Source organism: Micromys minutus (genome assembly GCF_963924665.1).
Source record: "Micromys minutus genome assembly, chromosome: 18".
NCBI lineage: Eukaryota > Metazoa > Chordata > Mammalia > Rodentia > Muridae > Micromys > Micromys minutus.
This window is the reverse complement of record NC_137953.1, coordinates 5,352,531-5,370,144: the sequence shown is the minus strand read 5'-3', so window position 1 is coordinate 5,370,144 and position 17,614 is coordinate 5,352,531. Positions and strand designations below refer to the sequence as shown.

The window sequence follows — 17,614 nt, the reverse complement described above, 5'->3', positions numbered from 1 at the left end:
CTTTACATTTGAAGAATGACCTAAGCTGAACATTAGAACCAAAACAGCACGGAAGCAGAGAGTGTCCGATGTAGTCAGTACAGTGATGTGTCATTGTAAAACAGTAACATTGTTGATGTGCTTTATTGTACAACACAGGATGCAGAGAAGACAAGCAAGGGCGCTCTCGGGCAGCCATGACCATCAGGAAGGGACATCTAGTGACGACGAGCTGTCTCCTGCAGAGACGACTAACTTCCACACGCGCCAAGGTCAATTGCCAGGATTCTAACCTATCTTGAAATCTTGAGATAGGGAGGAGGGTTTTGTTGTGGCTGCTTTTAAGTCTATATTACTAAGATAGGAAAATTCAAGAAAAATGAAAGCATTTCCTCATAAGATTTGCTGCCTCTGGAAAGGGAGTGATGTGAGCGCCTGCTCCCAGGGCTCTGAGCTGCTCCCTGCTGGTTACAGTGGGCACTGCGCCTGCGCCGCTTTCCTTACATGGTGCCATCTCTAACGGAAACAGCTAAGTCACTGAAACTACTTTTAAAAATCACTTTATTGTAATGAACTCAGATTAAAAGCATCACAAAGCTGATTACATTAAACCCTCGAGCCAGACATTTGCCAGCTTCCCAGCTGTGTATCTCAGGAACTACAGTTCGCGAGGCGGTTCTGAAGCCTCTTGGGCTTCTGTACTTCCGCTGTCGTAGAGCAGTGCCGTCGTCCCACACAGCCTTCAGCGTTGTCGTGGAACTGGTGAACATTGTTGCACCTTGAATTGAATTACAGTTTTATTTGCCTGTCCACCACACGCGTGCACATATGCACATGCGTGCACACACAAGGGAAGAAACTGTGATAGAACAAACTAGGAAGCCATGTGTCTAACTCTGTCTCCTCTTTCGCGAGCCTTTTACCTGTGTTCTCATCCCCTAGCACTGTCCTTTCCTGCCCTCCTTCCAACTGCTGTGCTGTACCTGCCCTTGACACATAAGCAGTGTGGGCTGGAATCTGCGCATGGGAAGGAATGGGAGGTGTTTTCTTCCTGAGATCAGGTGGCCTCTCTTAACAGTGTACATCCTAAGTCTGTCCATTTCGTGCAGACTTTGTGACTGTTTCTCTTTAGCACTGAATTCCATGTTGCCTATGTTGTGTCAGTATCAGTTCAGATGGAGATGGGCTTCTTGGTTCCATTTCCCAGCTGTAGAGCATCAGAACCCAAGGTGCTGGTCTCCGTGGTACGGTGTAGAGATCTCTAGCTGTGTGCTAGGATTAAAATAGCTGGGTCATTTTTAATCTTTTGAGGAACCTCCAAATGGACAGCGCCAGTGAGTAAGGTTCCTCTTCCCCACATCGTCCCCAGCACTTGCTATGGGCGTTTTGATGGCCTTTCTGACTGGGGGGAGGTAGAGTCACAGCGCATTTTTAATGTGTGCTTCCCTGGCACTAGGGGTGTTCTGCAGCCTTAAAACTTGCTATTGGTCTCTTATGTGTCCTCTTTTGAAACTGTTCAGTTGAGTAGCTCACTCGTTGATGGGTAGTTTCATTTCTTTGGTTTTTAATGTCTGCTCTTGGTGAGTTCCGGATCCTAACCCCGTGTCTGCGTGCGGCTGCTCAGGCCTTTCTCCTGTTCTGTGTTCTGTCTGCTCTGCTGATGAGTGAAACTACCCCTGAGAAGGCTCGTGGTGCAACTCTTTAAAGAGTCTGGGCTTTGCTGTTTGCTAGACCCACCTGCCTCAGCTCAGTACCTTTACCCTCTTGCTTTCTTTAAATCAGTGTATCTTCTCTGTCTTAAAGGGAAGAGACAGTAAGTGTGTGTTATTTTGGCATATAGACAGGTACTCCATACCCGGTAGGCTTTATTAGTGTTGATATTAGGACTTTTGGTACTAAGGTGGCTTTTTAAATAAAATGAATATATGAAATAAAAAAATCCAGTTGGTTAAGTAGCAGCTTGTGACTGTTGGTAAGGAAACAGGCTTAAAATGCATAACATAAAGAGACTTACTCTGTTTGCAGGTGACATTTTACAGGATTGTAAGAAAGTTTTTGAAGATGTGCATGATGATTTTTGTAACGTCCAGAATATTTTATTGAAATTTCAGCAGTGGCGAGAAAAGTATCCTGAGTCCTACTACGAAGCCTTCGTTGGTTTCTGCTTACCAAAGCTTTTAAGTCCCCTGATACGAGTTCAGCTGCTTGATTGGAATCCTCTTAAGGTATCAGTGTTTAACATGTGACCACCCTGGTCATGTCAGCAGCTTTGTGCCCTTGCTGTCAGGTTAGGTCTAACCACAGGCTCAGCCTGGCAGGATGGCTCAGCGTATAAAGGTGCTGCCAAGGGTTATGGCCTGAGTCTGGACTCTGAAACCCATGTGACAGAAGGAGAGAATTAATTTCCACAAGTTATCCTCTGGCCTCTACACATGCCATCCCCCCAACCCCATGCACAAATTAGTAAATGAACACCATTACAAAGTAAAAAGGACACCATTCACCCTTAAAGTTGTAGATAACATTTAGAGCCTTCAAACAACTGTCTAGAAATGTATGCTCTGAGCTCTATTACTTGGGATGCTTACATGATATGTGTGTGGGGACTGGATAGACACAGGGAGGGACAGACAGACAGAGACAAGCTGGAGTAAAACATAGGGTGTTCTGTGTGCTAAATAATCATCAAACCATTAAGCTACATCCCCAGCCATCTTGTTTGATGCTTAAGGCATAGCAGGACCAAATATCAGTAATGCAAGCACATATTTAATACCCTGGTAACATGGGAAATGTCTCCAGAATTATGTAGTATTAAGTTTGGTTAAAGTTGACTTAACCTGTTCTAAGGATTGTGAAGTTGGAGCTGACAAACTGGGAAGAGCTGGTTAGCAGAACACTGAGGAGGAGGGCTGTACGAGAGGTCTCTTCCTTGATCTTGCTCATGTGTCTTCAGGCATCCTAGGACCACACCAGCCTCCCGAGTTAGAGCCAGGTCATTCTCTGGAACTGTCAGGGAATGCTTGGGCAGCACCTGGGGTTAGCCATTCTGGATTAGTTCATTCATCTACAAGTAGTAACAGCTATTTGCTGTTTGCTGATTGGCTGACAGGCTAAACCACACACACACACACACACACACACACACACACACACACACTTCACATTTATTCTTAAGTGAAAGGACTGAAGTCAGTTTTGCTTGAGGCAGTTGAATGAATTTTACCAGTGAATTTCGTAGCAATTCCAAAGGCCTAACTCAGACATGTTATTTCACTCTGGCCAGAGGGCTGCCATTGCTGGTCTCTGATGTCCGGGCACACAGTGGGCCTTTGCCACATTTTTGTTGTATTGATGAAGGAATGAAACACAGTTCTTACTTATCCTGCCTCAGTGCTGTGGTGCTGTGCCTCTTGCCTTACCTTGGTGGTCTAATGGTGTGTACATAGCAATAAAATATGTGATTATTCTTTTTGAAAGGTCTAGGGATGTTGGAAGAAGCTAACTTACAACACACACATTTAAGATTGTGTAACTTTTATTATCTCACCTTACAGATGGGCTCCATAGGTCTAGACAGGATGCCCTGGTTCACGGCCATAAGGGAGTTTATGGAGAGCAGCGTGGAAGATACAGGAAAAGAAGATGGGTCTGATAGAAAAATCTTGTCTGCTGTCATCAACAAAACAGTTCTTCCTCGCCTTACAGGTATTCCCTGGTAATCTTAGTTCTGTTATAATCACAAATATACTCTTAGAGCTTCGGAGACACAAGGAAATACTGCATGCATTAAAGAGCAATAGATTTCAAATGGACCTGGTTGGGAAATGCTTGTTTGTACAAATGTTGGCTGTCCACAGTAGTACTGGTGGTATTTGACCAGGATAATTCTACCTTATTCCAGAGAAATGAGTTTTGAACTTGACTAAACTTTGAAGGTTATTATTCATTCTGAACAATGATTTTCTTTTTAACTCTTGTGCTTGGACCACCCGTCCCATGGCTAGGGAGCATTGGTTCTATGTGTTCTGAAGACAGCACTCCCAGGGTGTGCTGAAGGATCCATTGTTGGGCAGGGGAGCAGGAGAACATTGAGAATGGTTCTGGGGTTCTGATTCAGTTGACTTTTCCTGCCTTGGGACCTGTAGAAGGCAGTTTAGAGAAGGGGTGAGTGACTCTGTGGCTGCTTGCGATGGGTGCCGGTCGCTGAGTGGGTGGGAGATGTGTTGCTGAGTATACCAGTCAGGTACTTAACGCCAAAGTGGAGTGAAATGTTAAGGAAGTCAGTGCAAGGGACAAGATGGAAATGACCTCTGTCCTAAGGTCCTTTTAGCATTTAAAAGCCACAAAAGTGACAAGTACCAACAAAGACCAGAGAGGATACCAGGAGGACTGTGTCCCAAAATCAAAGAAAGTATTTCCAGGGAGAAAGAGGGGGCTAGTTGTGGTTGTCTTCAGTAGTCACACAGGAGTAGAATCAACTTTTGGAGCTGGCCGTACAAATGCTCTGTGTCACTTGAGAGATGCACTTGCCTCTGTAGAAGGCACAGAGGCCAAACTGAAAGATTCCTGGAACAAACAGGAAGCGAAATAGGAGGTAGACATCTAGACAGTACTTTGAAGAATTTTGTTCTAGAGAGAAAGGGAACAGTGGACAGTACTGGACAGTACTAGAGGTTTGGAGCTGGAAGATAGTGCAGTGTTTAAAACTTTTGCCCTCATTAGTGGGGATCAGTGCCCAGATCCCCAGAACCCACATAAAACATGGTAGGCATGGTGGCTGGCATGTAATATCAAGTGTTTGTAACTGGAGACAGAGGATCACAATCGCAAGCTGTCGGGCACACACACACATACACACACACACACGCATACGCATGTCAGCATGCATACATAGCATGAAGGTAGAGAGAAGAAGGAGAAAGATCCTTCATCTGAAAATAAGAACCAGGAAAATTAACCAGGTAAGCGAGCAGCCAGGGGAAGTAATTGCTGCCTAACGTGGAGACTTACTTGAATTTGGGGAATTTACTTTAGTATACCTTTCTTTAAAGCTATGTTTTAGCTGCACATTATAGGAGGAGTTCTTGAGAAGGTGCATTTAGCTAGGGTTGTAGATAAACCTGACGGTTGTAGCAGAACCCAAAGAGGAAAGATATTGAGGGTACATGCAAAGAGGAAATGGTAATGGTAGAAATCTGGAGAATGTGCAAATAGGGGATGTCCTGACCAGCCATGGGCTTTAGCCTTGGTATGGAGTGGAACAGGATATGCTAAAGACTGGTTATTTATACACGCTTTAGTAACTTGTGTAACCACTGATCTGTTCCAGATTTTGTAGAGATCATTTGGGATCCCCTGTCAACCTCACAGACAAGAAGCTTAACAACGCACTGCAGCATGGTTTTTGAACAGTTTGCTTCTGAAAACGAAGTTAGTAAAGGCAAACAGGTAATGATAGCTTCAGATTTGGGGTTTAGCTCAATGACAAAGTGCTTGCCTAGCATACATGGGGCCTGAGTTCAGTTTCCAATACCACAAAAGTACATAAGCTAATGTATACATGCTCAGATTCCATTGTTACGCTTTCTTTCTAAGTCAGAATAAGTTAAATAAGTTAAAACATGAGGTAAAATAAAATTTGAGTTTTGTTCTTGATGTTCTAAAAATTGATACAGGGCTCTTAAGATATATGGTACTAAAATTAAGTGGAAAAACAAAACCCTGCTCTTCAGAAAAATTGAGATAGAATTACACACCCAAATTTGCAAACATTAAAAAAAAGAAGAAGAAGAAGAAGAAGAAGAAACAAGGTGTAGTAAGGATGGCAGATGTGCTGCCTTGACTAGCCCGGAATCAGTGACCTGCCTGCCTTGTGTTGAGATTTCCAGCATGTGCCACCATGCTTGGAAGAAACCAGGACTCCCTTAGACACAGTGCTACAATGGGACACTGCTGTTGGGTTTTGCTGTCTTGGCTTTGTTCTTGTTTTGCTCTTTGTTGATTAAATTTATCCTTTGACCATTGCATGTGTATATAGTACATTGCTTACTCTCACCACCCCCACCTCTTACACACACACACACACACACACACACACACACACACACACACACACACCATCTCTTGTCATCCCTTCCTCCTCCCACAGGTCCCTTTCTATGTTCATATCTTTTTGTTTTATTTTGTGGACTACGTGTGCCCATGGATTTAGAATTGTCTATTGTAGCCTTATGTACTTGAGTAACTGTTTTTTCCCTGGACTCCATCGTCGCCAGTAGTTGAACAGGGAGGGATAGGGCCCTGTGGCCCCCAGTCCATGATTGGCTCTTGACAGGCCCGGTCCTGTGTAGTCAGGCTCTGCTGCTCAGGTCTCATGTTTGCAATGGCTATGCCATGTCCCAAACATAGCATTTGATATCTCTTCTCCTTTCTCCTGCTCTTGCATTCTTTCCATTCTCTCTCCCACGGTATCCCTTAAAGAGGTAGAAGTGTCCTAGTTAGGGCTGAGCACCTGGGTCTCTGAAGAAAGCTTCCCTGGTTAAATGTGAGCCGCATTTGTCTATAGGCATAAACATGAATGTCTAGGCTGTGGTTTGATGTCAAGTCAGTGAGCTAAGCCATAGTGGGGAGGCTGCCCCTAGGGTCTGTGACCTCCCAGCCACTGGGTTTCTGGTATCAGATACTACCATCTTGGTTTATCATTCCCTACAAAGTTGAATACAAGGTCATGAGCTGTACTCCAGCAATCCCATTTCATTGTGTATACCTATTAACTGTTCTTACACACACCGAGACTTCTGCAAGGTATTTTATAGCACCATTAAGCACAATGAGCCCCCTAATTGGAAACCATCAAATGCCTAATGACTAGTATTCATGCAACAAAATGCAGTATAGCAGTGAAAGTGATTTAGTAACAACCACATTTGTCTCCTAAGTCTCTTGAAGTATTGTAACATTGGCTCTGATTGCAAACCAATTTGCACTACTAAAATTACTTGATTTAGTTGTTATATTTACAATTATGGCTCGCTGATGCTTTTCAAAATTTTTAATAGGATTTACTTAAATCTATTGTTGCAAGAATGAAGAAGTCAATAGAAGATGATGTTTTTATTCCTCTATACCCAAAGAGGTAAGAGCTCTCCATGTTTATACTGTTTGAAATAGCTTTTCTTTTGCAGTGAGTAGGGTGGTGTAAGACACAACCTGGTGTAGCTCAGGCTGTCCTTGAATTATCTACAGAGTTGAGAATGATTTTGAACTCTTCGTTCTGTGAGCCTGTCTCCACCTCCCAAATGCTAGAGTTAGAGACACGTGCCATCGTGTCTAGCCTGGAAAGAGAACGATTTGTTTAAGGATGTAATGCTAAAGATACGATAGGTGTTTCTAAACATAGTATTAAGATGCAGACTGAGATTTCAGCAGACATTTCTCTAAATTTCCTGTGTACCATATATGATGCTTAGCACTTGGACATTGTGTATTTGAGTGTTTCTTGTTTTTAAATTTATCCTAGCATCAGGAGGTTGTAGCTTAGAGAAGAACATAGATTCTTAGCTCCACTGCTTCTGGGTGTTTGACCTTGGGCCCTTGCTGTGCTGTTAGCATCAGTATGAGGAGGCAGAGATCAATAGTGACCCTACATGACAGGAGGGTGACGTTAGTGCCGTGTGCAAAGGAAGCACAGCACAGCCTCGAGCTTCATGGAAGGTCGGGAAACTGCAGCTGTGATTTCTCTGTTAATCTTAGGAAACATGAGGTTTGATTATGGCCATATTCTTAGGAATGATGATTTGTGAACAGTAGCCATCCAGTGATACTTTGAGGATAGAAGTTGGGTGGGAGATGGGATGGGACTTGGAACTTCCTGATTTATCTGAGTCAGCAAGAGATACCTGCAAATAAAAATATGCCCCACTAAGTTTTGTTTTGTACTGTTTTAAGTAACTAATACGGTCACACAGTTCAAAATATGAGTGTAGTTTATTTATATTTAAGGCAGTCATTTCTGAGCCTTTTGACTAAAATCAAGCGTATCTTTAAGATAAAAAAGGGTTGTTTGTTTTTAATTCATATATTGTGAGCATTTGCCTGTGTGTATGTACGAGTACCACATGAGCGCCTGGTGCCTGCAGAGGTCAGAGGAGAACATTGGCTCTCCTGAAGATGGAGTTAAAGGCAGTTGTGAGCCATGATGTGGGTACCTGGAACTAAACTATGCCCTCTGTAGGAACAGCAAGTGCTTTTAACCACTGGACTATTCCTCCAGTCCCTAAAATGAGGTTTATTTACTCTTAGACTTCTGAGTGTAGATTTTGCCATTTATCTTGTCTCTGCTGTGACCTTATCTCCCCCTCTGTGCACCAGGTAAAGTATATCATAAGCAGGTACAAGCAGTTTTACACCTTTTTCACATAGAGATAGTCATTTCATATCCTTATGTAAGAAAGTTTCTTTGCTTTTTTTAAAAACTCAATAGTTATTGTCGTAGGGTTTCTATTGCTTCAACAAAACTCCATGACTAAAAAGTAACTTAGGCAGGAAGGGGTTTATTTGGCTTAAGCTTCCATATTTCTGATCATCATCATAGAATTCAGAACAGAAAGTCAAACAGGCCAGAAACCTGGAGGCAGGAGCTGATGCAGAGGCCATGGAGGGATGCTGCTCACTGCCTTGCTCAGCCTACTTATAAGTAAGCCAGGACCACCAGCCCAGGGATGGCACCACCCGCAATGGGCTGGCCTTCCTCCATTGATCACTAATTGAGAAAATGCCTTACAGCTGGATCTTGTGGAGACATTTCTTCAACTGAGGTTCTTTCCCCTCAGTTGACTCTAATTTGTGTGGACCCATGAAACCAGCCAGTACCAGCATGTTGGTGTACGGTAACTGACAACCCATGAGTGGCAATCTCTTACCAGCAATGAGATTATAAGCAGACTGGAAAGGCAGTCATAAACGTGCAGAGACCCACTGTTGGCTGAGTGTGGATGCATTTGTAATTCTTGGTAGAGACCATCAGAATGCTTTGATTAATTTTCCATTTAGACTGTTCAGTTGCTCAATTCAAACAAACAAATAACGAGCTGGAGACATCACTCGGTGGGTTAGAGCCCAGTGCTCTCCCAGAGGACTGGGGTTTGGTTCTCTGCACCCAGTTCAACAGCTCACAGCTACCTGTACCTCCAACTCCAGGGTCGACAATGGCCTCTTCCACCTCTACAGCCCCCGTACTCGTGTGTACAGACCACACACAGAGATACAAATGTACACAAAATTCAAAACATGAGGCTTTATTCTGAAATAATTGTCCTTTGTATCCCCCTCCCCCCACTTCTTCCTCCCTCCTCACCCGTCTCACATTAGCTCTGAAGAAGAAAAAATGTCACCACACTCCAAGTTCCAAGAGCGACAGTTCTGGGGAGCTCTAAAGGTAAGCAGAGTGCTTTTTAAAATGTGTCTGTCGTAATCTTTGCAGCTGAATAGTACGTGTTCCGTTCTCCGTTCTGCCCGACAGCACAAAGCACTAACAGGCTGTCGGTGAGCAGATGAACTGTGTGGGCAAACGTTGAACATCACATAATTTTCACATATGAAAATATCCTGTACTGAGTGTGTTGTGTTGTTTGAGACACGCTCACTACATAGCCCTGGCTGGCCTGGTACCTGCCGTGGAGACCAGACAGATCTCACACTCCATAGTGCCTTCCTGCCTCTGCTGCCTGTGCACTGGGATTCCAGGTGTGTGCCACTGCCCAGCTGTAGTCTGTTTGTGTTTTAATATTTTGAAATGACCTGTAAAAATGTAAAAGCTGTTCTTGTCTCATGAACCCTACAAAAGAATTTAATTTCGGTTAAATTTAGTTTTCATGACCCTATGGTCAAAAAGCTACAGTTAAGGCAAATCCAAGTCAGTGGAGGTAGGTAAGGGTGTCCGTTCAAATGCTGTTTCAGGTGAAGTATCAAAACGACTCCACAGTGACTAACTGCACTCGAGGAACACAGAACTATCATGGTCACGTGCCGGATGCTGGCACCTGGTGCCTATGTCCGTCTTAGGTGTAGGAGATGTAGGAGGAAGCAACCCGAGGAGGTGGTGAAATCCGTGTTGGATGTTGTAAATTGCACAGAACTGTAGAGATGGAACACAACATAGATGACATGAGTCCCAATTGCAGGAGTTAGGCCAGGGACCTCGGCCTCACTTATACATAGTAATAACTCACCATGAATGACAAATTCTGAGACTAGGATAGAGAGTGTGTGTGTGTGTGTGTGTGTGTATGTATCATCAGGTGCACCCTTTAATGAATTGTGAAGCTTTGCACTTCAGTGAACCCAGGATGAGACTGTGACTGGGGTACTGAAGATGTCCATCATATTGGGGATACATGCTCAGCAGGAGTCATTAAGATGCAGTGTATGAGTGTCATACAACTCAAGTCGGGAAGATGCTTTCCGACAGGCACAGGTGCCAATCACAGGGTAAAGTGTGCTGTGTGTTCTCCACTCACAGTGCTAGGAGTCAGAATTCAAATCACAGCTCACAGAAACCTCTGCTCTCAACCCTCCAGACGAAATCAGCATTCACTCTTAGGCCTTCACACTGGCACCTTGACAGTGCTTTCTGATCCTGCCAACCACTTACACATTGAGCTGCAGAGGCACGGGCATATTGGTGTTGGGTACATGATGGTGGTGGAAATAGGATGAGCAAATACACGGAGGTGAGCGTCGGGCACTGCCTTGGGGATTTCTTTTTCTATTCCAAAGCTGAGATGTACAGCAGGGCCAACTAGTGAGAACGGGGGAGCTTGACCAGTTCTTTATTTACCATCGCAGCTTCTAGGGAGGACACACATAGTTACTTGGTATTTTCTTTTAGCTCTTCCAAAACATTCTTCTTTGGAATGGACTTCTCCCAGACGACACCTTGCAAGAGCTGGGACTGGGGAAGCTGCTGAATCGCTACCTTATTATCGCTCTTACTAATGCCACCCCTGGACCAGATGTTGTCAAAAAGTGCAGGCAGGTAAGTCATATAGAATATGTCTCTAACTCTAGCACTAGAGACTCTGGGCGATAAGAGGGTGAGACCCACTCTCAGAGCAGCAACAGAGCAAGAGCTGAGATGTAGGCAGGGGCTAGACAGTTAAAACTGCATACTGCTTTCGCAGAGGGTCTGAATTTAGCTCATAGCCCCCACACTGGGCAGCTTACAACCCTGTAACTTAAGCACTGATGGGGGATCCAGTGGCCTCTTTGGAAACTTGGACAGACACACAGAGACAAGAATTTAGTTATCGAAATCTATACTGTATACAATCAAATAATTAAAATTGTGGATGAATAAACAAATGAGTTTCACAGAGCAGAACCCAGAAGCTATTTTGAGGTTTAAGCTTGGTATTGTGATTTGAAACAACAGTAATGGGAGAAGCATTTAGTAAATGATGCCAGGACCCAACTGCGCTCTGCAAACACCCGGAGTCTTGATGCTTGAGAGGCTAAAGAAGAGCATGAGCTCAAGACAAACCAAGTAGGAGGCAGGGAAAGGGGGAGGAGGAGGGAAGGAAGGAAGGTGGTGGTGGTTGTTGTTAAGAGAAGGAGTTAGTTATTTCTAAATGGCAGAAGAAATGAGAAAAGGCCATAAGTTTGTGAAAATAATTTGACAAATATGAACTAGATTTAAAAAAAAAAAAAAAAAGCCCAAAATGTATGGAGATAACTTGCCATTAGTAAGTAAACTTAGAAGTGTGTCCATGTGGCTCACTATATGATTCTTTCTTCTGTAACTTAATATGTGGCGTTTTATATACTAACAAATTAAAAAGTTAAGGAACTAGATTAGAATCTAGGAAAGAAGCTATAACACATAAGATTAAAATTCACATTTTAAAAGCCTTTACAAGTCAGTAAGTAACTGAAAATGACCCGTAATACTCAAGTCAGATTACCACAAACGGGTGTGGAAAACAACCTACCAGCTGTGGCAGACTGGTGACATCAGCAGAGAAAGATGCTGTGAAGACACAGGATAGTGGGCCTTCTGCTGCTATTTAACTAAAATCCCCAGCTGTGCCGGAAGCCTGGGATGCCCCCCTCCTGGGGCTGTAGAAGCCTGTGTCCTGCAGCGTGTGAGGACCTTGTACTGGAAAACAGATTCTGTTACTCTTCAGGACAATGTTTAAATTTTTAAATTTTCACTTCTGAGAATTTATCTTAGGGCAAAACCCAGAGTTGTACATACAGGTTTTAAGCACATAGAATACTAAGATAGCATTATTTAATAGATAATAACCCAAGTTACCTGCATTAGTTACTTTTCTGTTGCTATGATAAAACACCATAACCAAGGAGACTTAAAGAAGGTATAGTTTACTTGGGATTGTAGTTTCAAGAGAGTCTATAGTGGAGAGGAAGGTCTGACAGTAGAACACTGAGAGATCACTTCTTGAGCCACAAACAGAAAGAGCAAACTGGCAGCGTGTCCAGGCTGTGAACCTCATCCCATCCCATGATGTAATGCGCATCCTTCAACGGGACTCCACCCCCACAGGTTCTGAAAATCCCGAAGCAGCAGCACCTACCCAGAACCAAGATTCAGACTTTCAGATATTTGGACCTAGAGGGAGCGTTTTTATGAAAACACTACAATACCCAAATGTCCTCCAAACAGATGACCTGCCCATAATGTAAAAGTCATGGTAATAAATGGTGCTTTGGATGCCAGGTTTGGCGGCACCCTGCAGCCCATCGTTCTCTGTGTGGAATGTTTTCAAGCTGCCTGTAAAGGTCAAGTTAGAAGCAGTGAAGGGGAGGTGTATTTGCACAGCTTCTCCACAGCAGGGTTGGAGAACTGAGACCAGGCTGTAGGCCAATATGTGGTACTTCATTTATGGACAGACTTGCTGGTTCAGACATATGAAATAGCAAAGCATGGGAAAACAGGCACCAGTAACTCCAAGCCAGTCAAGACCGGTTCTAAAACTTTGGGAAACAGATAGAGCTTGCCAAGCAAGTCTTCGATGCCTCTGCCTTGTGCAGTCACATGTCTGTCTTTTACACAGTGAGCCTTGTTTTCCTGTCTTCACCTGCTTTGTCTTGTGTTTGTTGACGCTGCTGCTGAGTCGGATCCAAGGCCTCACCCACTTTTAACACCTGTTCTTCCACCTACACATCAACACCCAGCTTTGTCACTATTCTTTCTTCCTTGTCTGTGACCATCCGAGAACTCTGTTTTCCTCTCTTCATTGAGTTCTCTCCTTTTCCTTCCTGTTGGGAGGAGGAAGTTGTTTTCAACATTTTTTCTTACTTTCCCAAAACTCTTCTCTAACTATTATTATTTTGGAGACGGATTTTTGTTTCTGTCTTTCTGCATGCGCTCTATTGATCTTTTCGGCCTCTGGACATGGATGGCATATTGGATAAAAGACAGACTGCCATTGATTTTCTTCCATTCAGCTTACTTAGATCCCTGTCGTTTCCTCCTCTGGAATGTCCGTAGACTGGAGCCGTAAGCCCTGCTGGAGGGAGCAGAGCACAGTCCGTGCTTCGTGCTCTTAGCCGTGAAGACTGATTTCTAATCAATGGTGTTTTACTTCAGTTACTTTATATGTATGGGTGTCGTGTCTCTTTTGTCTGTACTGTGTGAACGCAGTGCCTGAGGAGGCTAGAAGGGGACATCAGATCCCTTGGAACTGGAGATGGCTCTGAGCTGTCATGTGGGTTGTAGGAATTGAACCTGGGTCCTCTGGAAGAGCAGCCATTGCTGGTAACCCCTGAAGAGTGGTCTTTTACCATGTTACCTTTCACACAGGAAAGAGGAATCTCAAACTTTCTTTGCTCTCGTGACTGACAGATAGCAGCATGTCTACCAGAAAAATGGTTCGAGAGCTCTGCCATGAGGACATCAGTTCCCCAGCTGGGAAATTTCATTCAGTTTTTGTTGCAGTCTGCACGTAAATTATCCACAACTGAATTCAGGTACTGCTTACTTAATTTCTCACCTCCAAAGCATTGTGCAGGGATGTTTAATGCTGTTAGCAATTTTAAGCAGGTTTTGCACTTTTACTATAAATTTTAAGTCTGGGTCTCGGGATTTAGCCAGTCTAGCAGAGCGTTTGCCTAGCAACAGAAGGCCCTGGGTTCAATCCAGGTACTCAATGTTGGGATTCTGTAAACCCCACCTCTCAGTTACCTAGCAACAGCCAGGTATACCCCACCCCTCAATTACCCAGCAGTGGCCAGGTATGCTCCGCCCCAGTGACCTGACACTATAAAAGGAGCTGCTTGACCCCTCCTCTCTCTCTCTTGGCCTCTCCTGCCCTTGTGCTCTTGCAGCCTCCCTCTTCCCTTCCCTTCCCCCCTCTCTCCCACTTGCTCATGGCCGGCCTCTACTCCTCTACTCCTCTACTTCTCTCTCTCTGCCTCTACCACCCTCTTAACTCTCCCATGACCTGAATAAACTCTATTCCATACTATACTGTTGTGTGGCTGGTCCCTCAGGGAAGGGATTCCCAACATGGACCCCTCAGAGGCATCTCCCTCTCCCCCAGGCCTCGCCGCACCTCCATGGGCCATATGCCCCCCACTCTCTTCATCCTTCCCCTAACATTGGTGCCGTGACTCGGATCGTTAACCTTTCACAACATTGGTGCCCCGTCATCTTTTCCTTACATTGGTGCCCTGTGACTTTTCCTTTCATTGGTGCCCCGTCATCTTTTCCTTACATTGGTGCCCTGTGACTTTTCCTTACACTCATAAGCCAGGCATTGTGGCACATGCCTGGAATCCTCCTCTGGTGGTGAGGAAGTCTTGATGTGACTGCTCCCATCAGCTGGGAGCATGGCGACCATTGAGGCTGACAGAACAGTACTGTGGAGACCGGATGGCGGGCTTGCTCTGTGCTCTGCTCTGCATTGCCATCAAATACAGTTTTCCACAGTATTGTGTATTGGGCCTTTTGATTACCCACGAGGTGTATGGAACTGTAGTCATTCTAAGAACATCTCTGTGCCAGTACTTAGTGTGCTAGTACAGATGACACAGCTGACACCGACAGGTTGGAATGTACGTGTGTGGAGCTAACACACAGATACATAATGTGGGCACAGTATCCAGCACTGTGGTAGGACTGTCAGCACATTTGTTCAGACCAGCAGCATAATAGCATGTGATGTTTCATTGCTGCATGCTAGCTAGTCACTGTGCCTTAGGGATTGACCAACATGTCACCTTTAACTGAAGCATCACTGTGTGTGATGAGGTATAAAGGGAACAGCATCTTTGTGACTAAGATACTGCCTTCAGTCTTCAGTCACCATTGTTACTTCCTTCTGACCTGCTATAGCACTATTACTATTACTATTATTACTATCTCTTTCCCTTCGTGTTATTTCATCTTGTTTTGGGCTAAGGATCAAATTTAGGGCCCACTGCCTGCTAGACTATCTTCCACTCATGCGCCTCTAGCAGTGATGGCATAAGGGGTGAGTAACTGCTTTTCGGTTGTTTTTCAGGAATGAAGTCAATGAAATAATTCTCATCCTGGTGAAGGTAAAGGCTGTCAATGAAGCCGAATCCCTCATAGACGAGCTTCACCTGGAGCCCCTCACGGCCCAGACTACAGGTGTCTGAGTGTCTGAGTGTGCTGTTCGGAGGAGCAGAGCCGTGGTCAAAGTACACAGCTGACACTCCTTTCCACTGTGCCCACCCTGTGGTGTGTGGGAAAGCTTCCTGGTGCTGTGCGTGAGGGAAACGCATGCACAGCAGCCGCTAGAGCTCAGTGTGCCTCTCTCTTGACACACGGAAGCATGCCCCAATCAAAACCATCTTCAACAGACTCCAAGTGACTACACATCAGCTAATGAGGAAAAAACGTTCATTCTCTATCTGCTGACAGTCCTTCCAAAGTCTGTCCTGATTTACTGTGTGAGCTCAGTGTGACAGTGCCAGTGAGTCTCCAGATTTTACTCATTGTCAATTTGATAAGAAAGAAAATTTTTGTTCGGAAAAAGATTTATTTTTATATGTGTGTATGTACCTGGGTGGGTTTAGCACTACCTCCACGTAGGGCCAGAGGGCCAGAGGGCATCAGCTCCCCTGGAACTGGAGTCCAGGAGGCTGTGGGCCACCTGATGGAACCAAGCCCCGGTCCTCAGAAGATCTTAACCACTGAGCCGTTCTCCCCAGTTGAAGAATGAAGATGTGTTGGTTTGGGTCATCTGTAATTCTCTTTGAAATGTTCATCTTTTTCTGCAGGAATACTGATCTTCTGCCTATGCTCTGGCCATTTTTTTTTTAATTTTGTGTAAGTTTTTTTTTTGTAATGAAGTTACCACGTGAAGCTTTTTTGCTTTGTGTGGTTCATGGTAGAAGGCGACCGTTTTAAATACATAATTTAAATACAGAAATTTAAAGTGTTTGTCTAAGGTAGTCTGAGGCAAGGTAATTAGGAGTTATGAACTTTTCTCAAAAAGGGTTTTATTAGTGTTCTTAGGTATCTTGTTAAGCAGCTCGATGATGGCCCGATATTATTTCCCAGTTGTCACTGTGTACGTGTACAGAAAGTTTTCTGTATAAGTGGCGGAGACTATTACATACGGATTTTCTAAATTTTTTACTGGTAAAGTGCACTTTTGGTAACTATTCTCTGGCTTTAGCTTCTTAGAGATAGACATGTGGTTGGATATGTTCTTGTTCAGCTAAATTCTGCAGATACTCTCACCGGATGCAAAACAGTAAGCTATCGATTTTAAATTCCATTATGCCTGGAATTTGAACTTCTTCGAAACATTGTGATGCTAATTCCGCTGCCATTGAAAGTTCTTACTCCTGCCTTCTAGGCCTCTGAAATGGAGGAACTGACCCAGCAAGTGCAAACACATGTATCTGGTGATTCATCTCACAGGCCCAGTGAGCTGTAGGCCAGCTGAGGCCACTTGAGACCATGACAAAAAGAAACTTTCATTCTCTATCTCTGATTTTGTTTGTTTGTTTTTGTCTTGTCTTATTCTTTTGTGGAGACGGGGGTCTCATTCTGAAGTGTAAATGACATTGATCTTGGAACCTTCCTGCATCTGCCTCCCAAGCCTTAGGATTACCACATCTGGCAAGGAAAACTTAAGAGGCCTAAATGGAGTAGACCATGCTCATGAATTAGAAAACTAATTTTAGGTAAAGTCTTATTCTCCTTAAACAGACACATGAATTGTCAACATACAACCTGGGGCCATGTTACTCAGTGAGGGATCCCCAGACTGGTATTTAAAAATCCAAGACGCCTGACTGAGCCATAGTTCCATCTCAGCTTTATCTCCACCCAGACAAGTTACAGACCTAACAGGAGACACCAAAACAGACTCAGAGGGAAGTCAGCGGAGACCTGTGTCTCAGAGCCAGAAATTAGAGACTCGGTAGAGTTCGCTTCCCAGCACCCACTCTAGTGGCTCCCAACCACCCGCAACTCCAGCTCCAGGGGATCTGATGTAGTCACACAATACACTTACATGAAAAAGAGGTACTCAGTATCTAAACTCCAAATAATGATTCCAGGAAGACAAGCAGAGGAGAGAAAATTAGCAACAAGAGCCAAGTCTCCCAGAACATGAGTCAGTGCACTGAGTTT

The 17,614-nt window shown here is 44.2% G+C and overlaps 1 protein-coding gene across 1 annotated transcript in view; it reads left to right on the top strand.

Moving 5' to 3' along the window:
* GCFC2 (GC-rich sequence DNA-binding factor 2) overlaps window positions 1-16,999 on the top strand; it is a gene marked incomplete at its 5' end in the record, with an annotated part of 33,679 nt that extends 16,680 nt beyond the window's left edge. The window contains 9 exons of the mRNA XM_080931952.1: window positions 139-251; window positions 2,005-2,204; window positions 3,537-3,687; window positions 5,312-5,430; window positions 7,041-7,117; window positions 9,352-9,418; window positions 10,871-11,017; window positions 13,847-13,971; window positions 15,507-16,999. Of these exons, the coding sequence (XP_080788078.1) occupies window positions 139-251; window positions 2,005-2,204; window positions 3,537-3,687; window positions 5,312-5,430; window positions 7,041-7,117; window positions 9,352-9,418; window positions 10,871-11,017; window positions 13,847-13,971; window positions 15,507-15,624 (1,117 nt within the window). The 3' untranslated portion in view covers window positions 15,625-16,999. The remainder of the gene's footprint in view (window positions 1-138; window positions 252-2,004; window positions 2,205-3,536; window positions 3,688-5,311; window positions 5,431-7,040; window positions 7,118-9,351; window positions 9,419-10,870; window positions 11,018-13,846; window positions 13,972-15,506) is intronic.
* Between the last annotated feature and the right edge of the window lie 615 nt (window positions 17,000-17,614).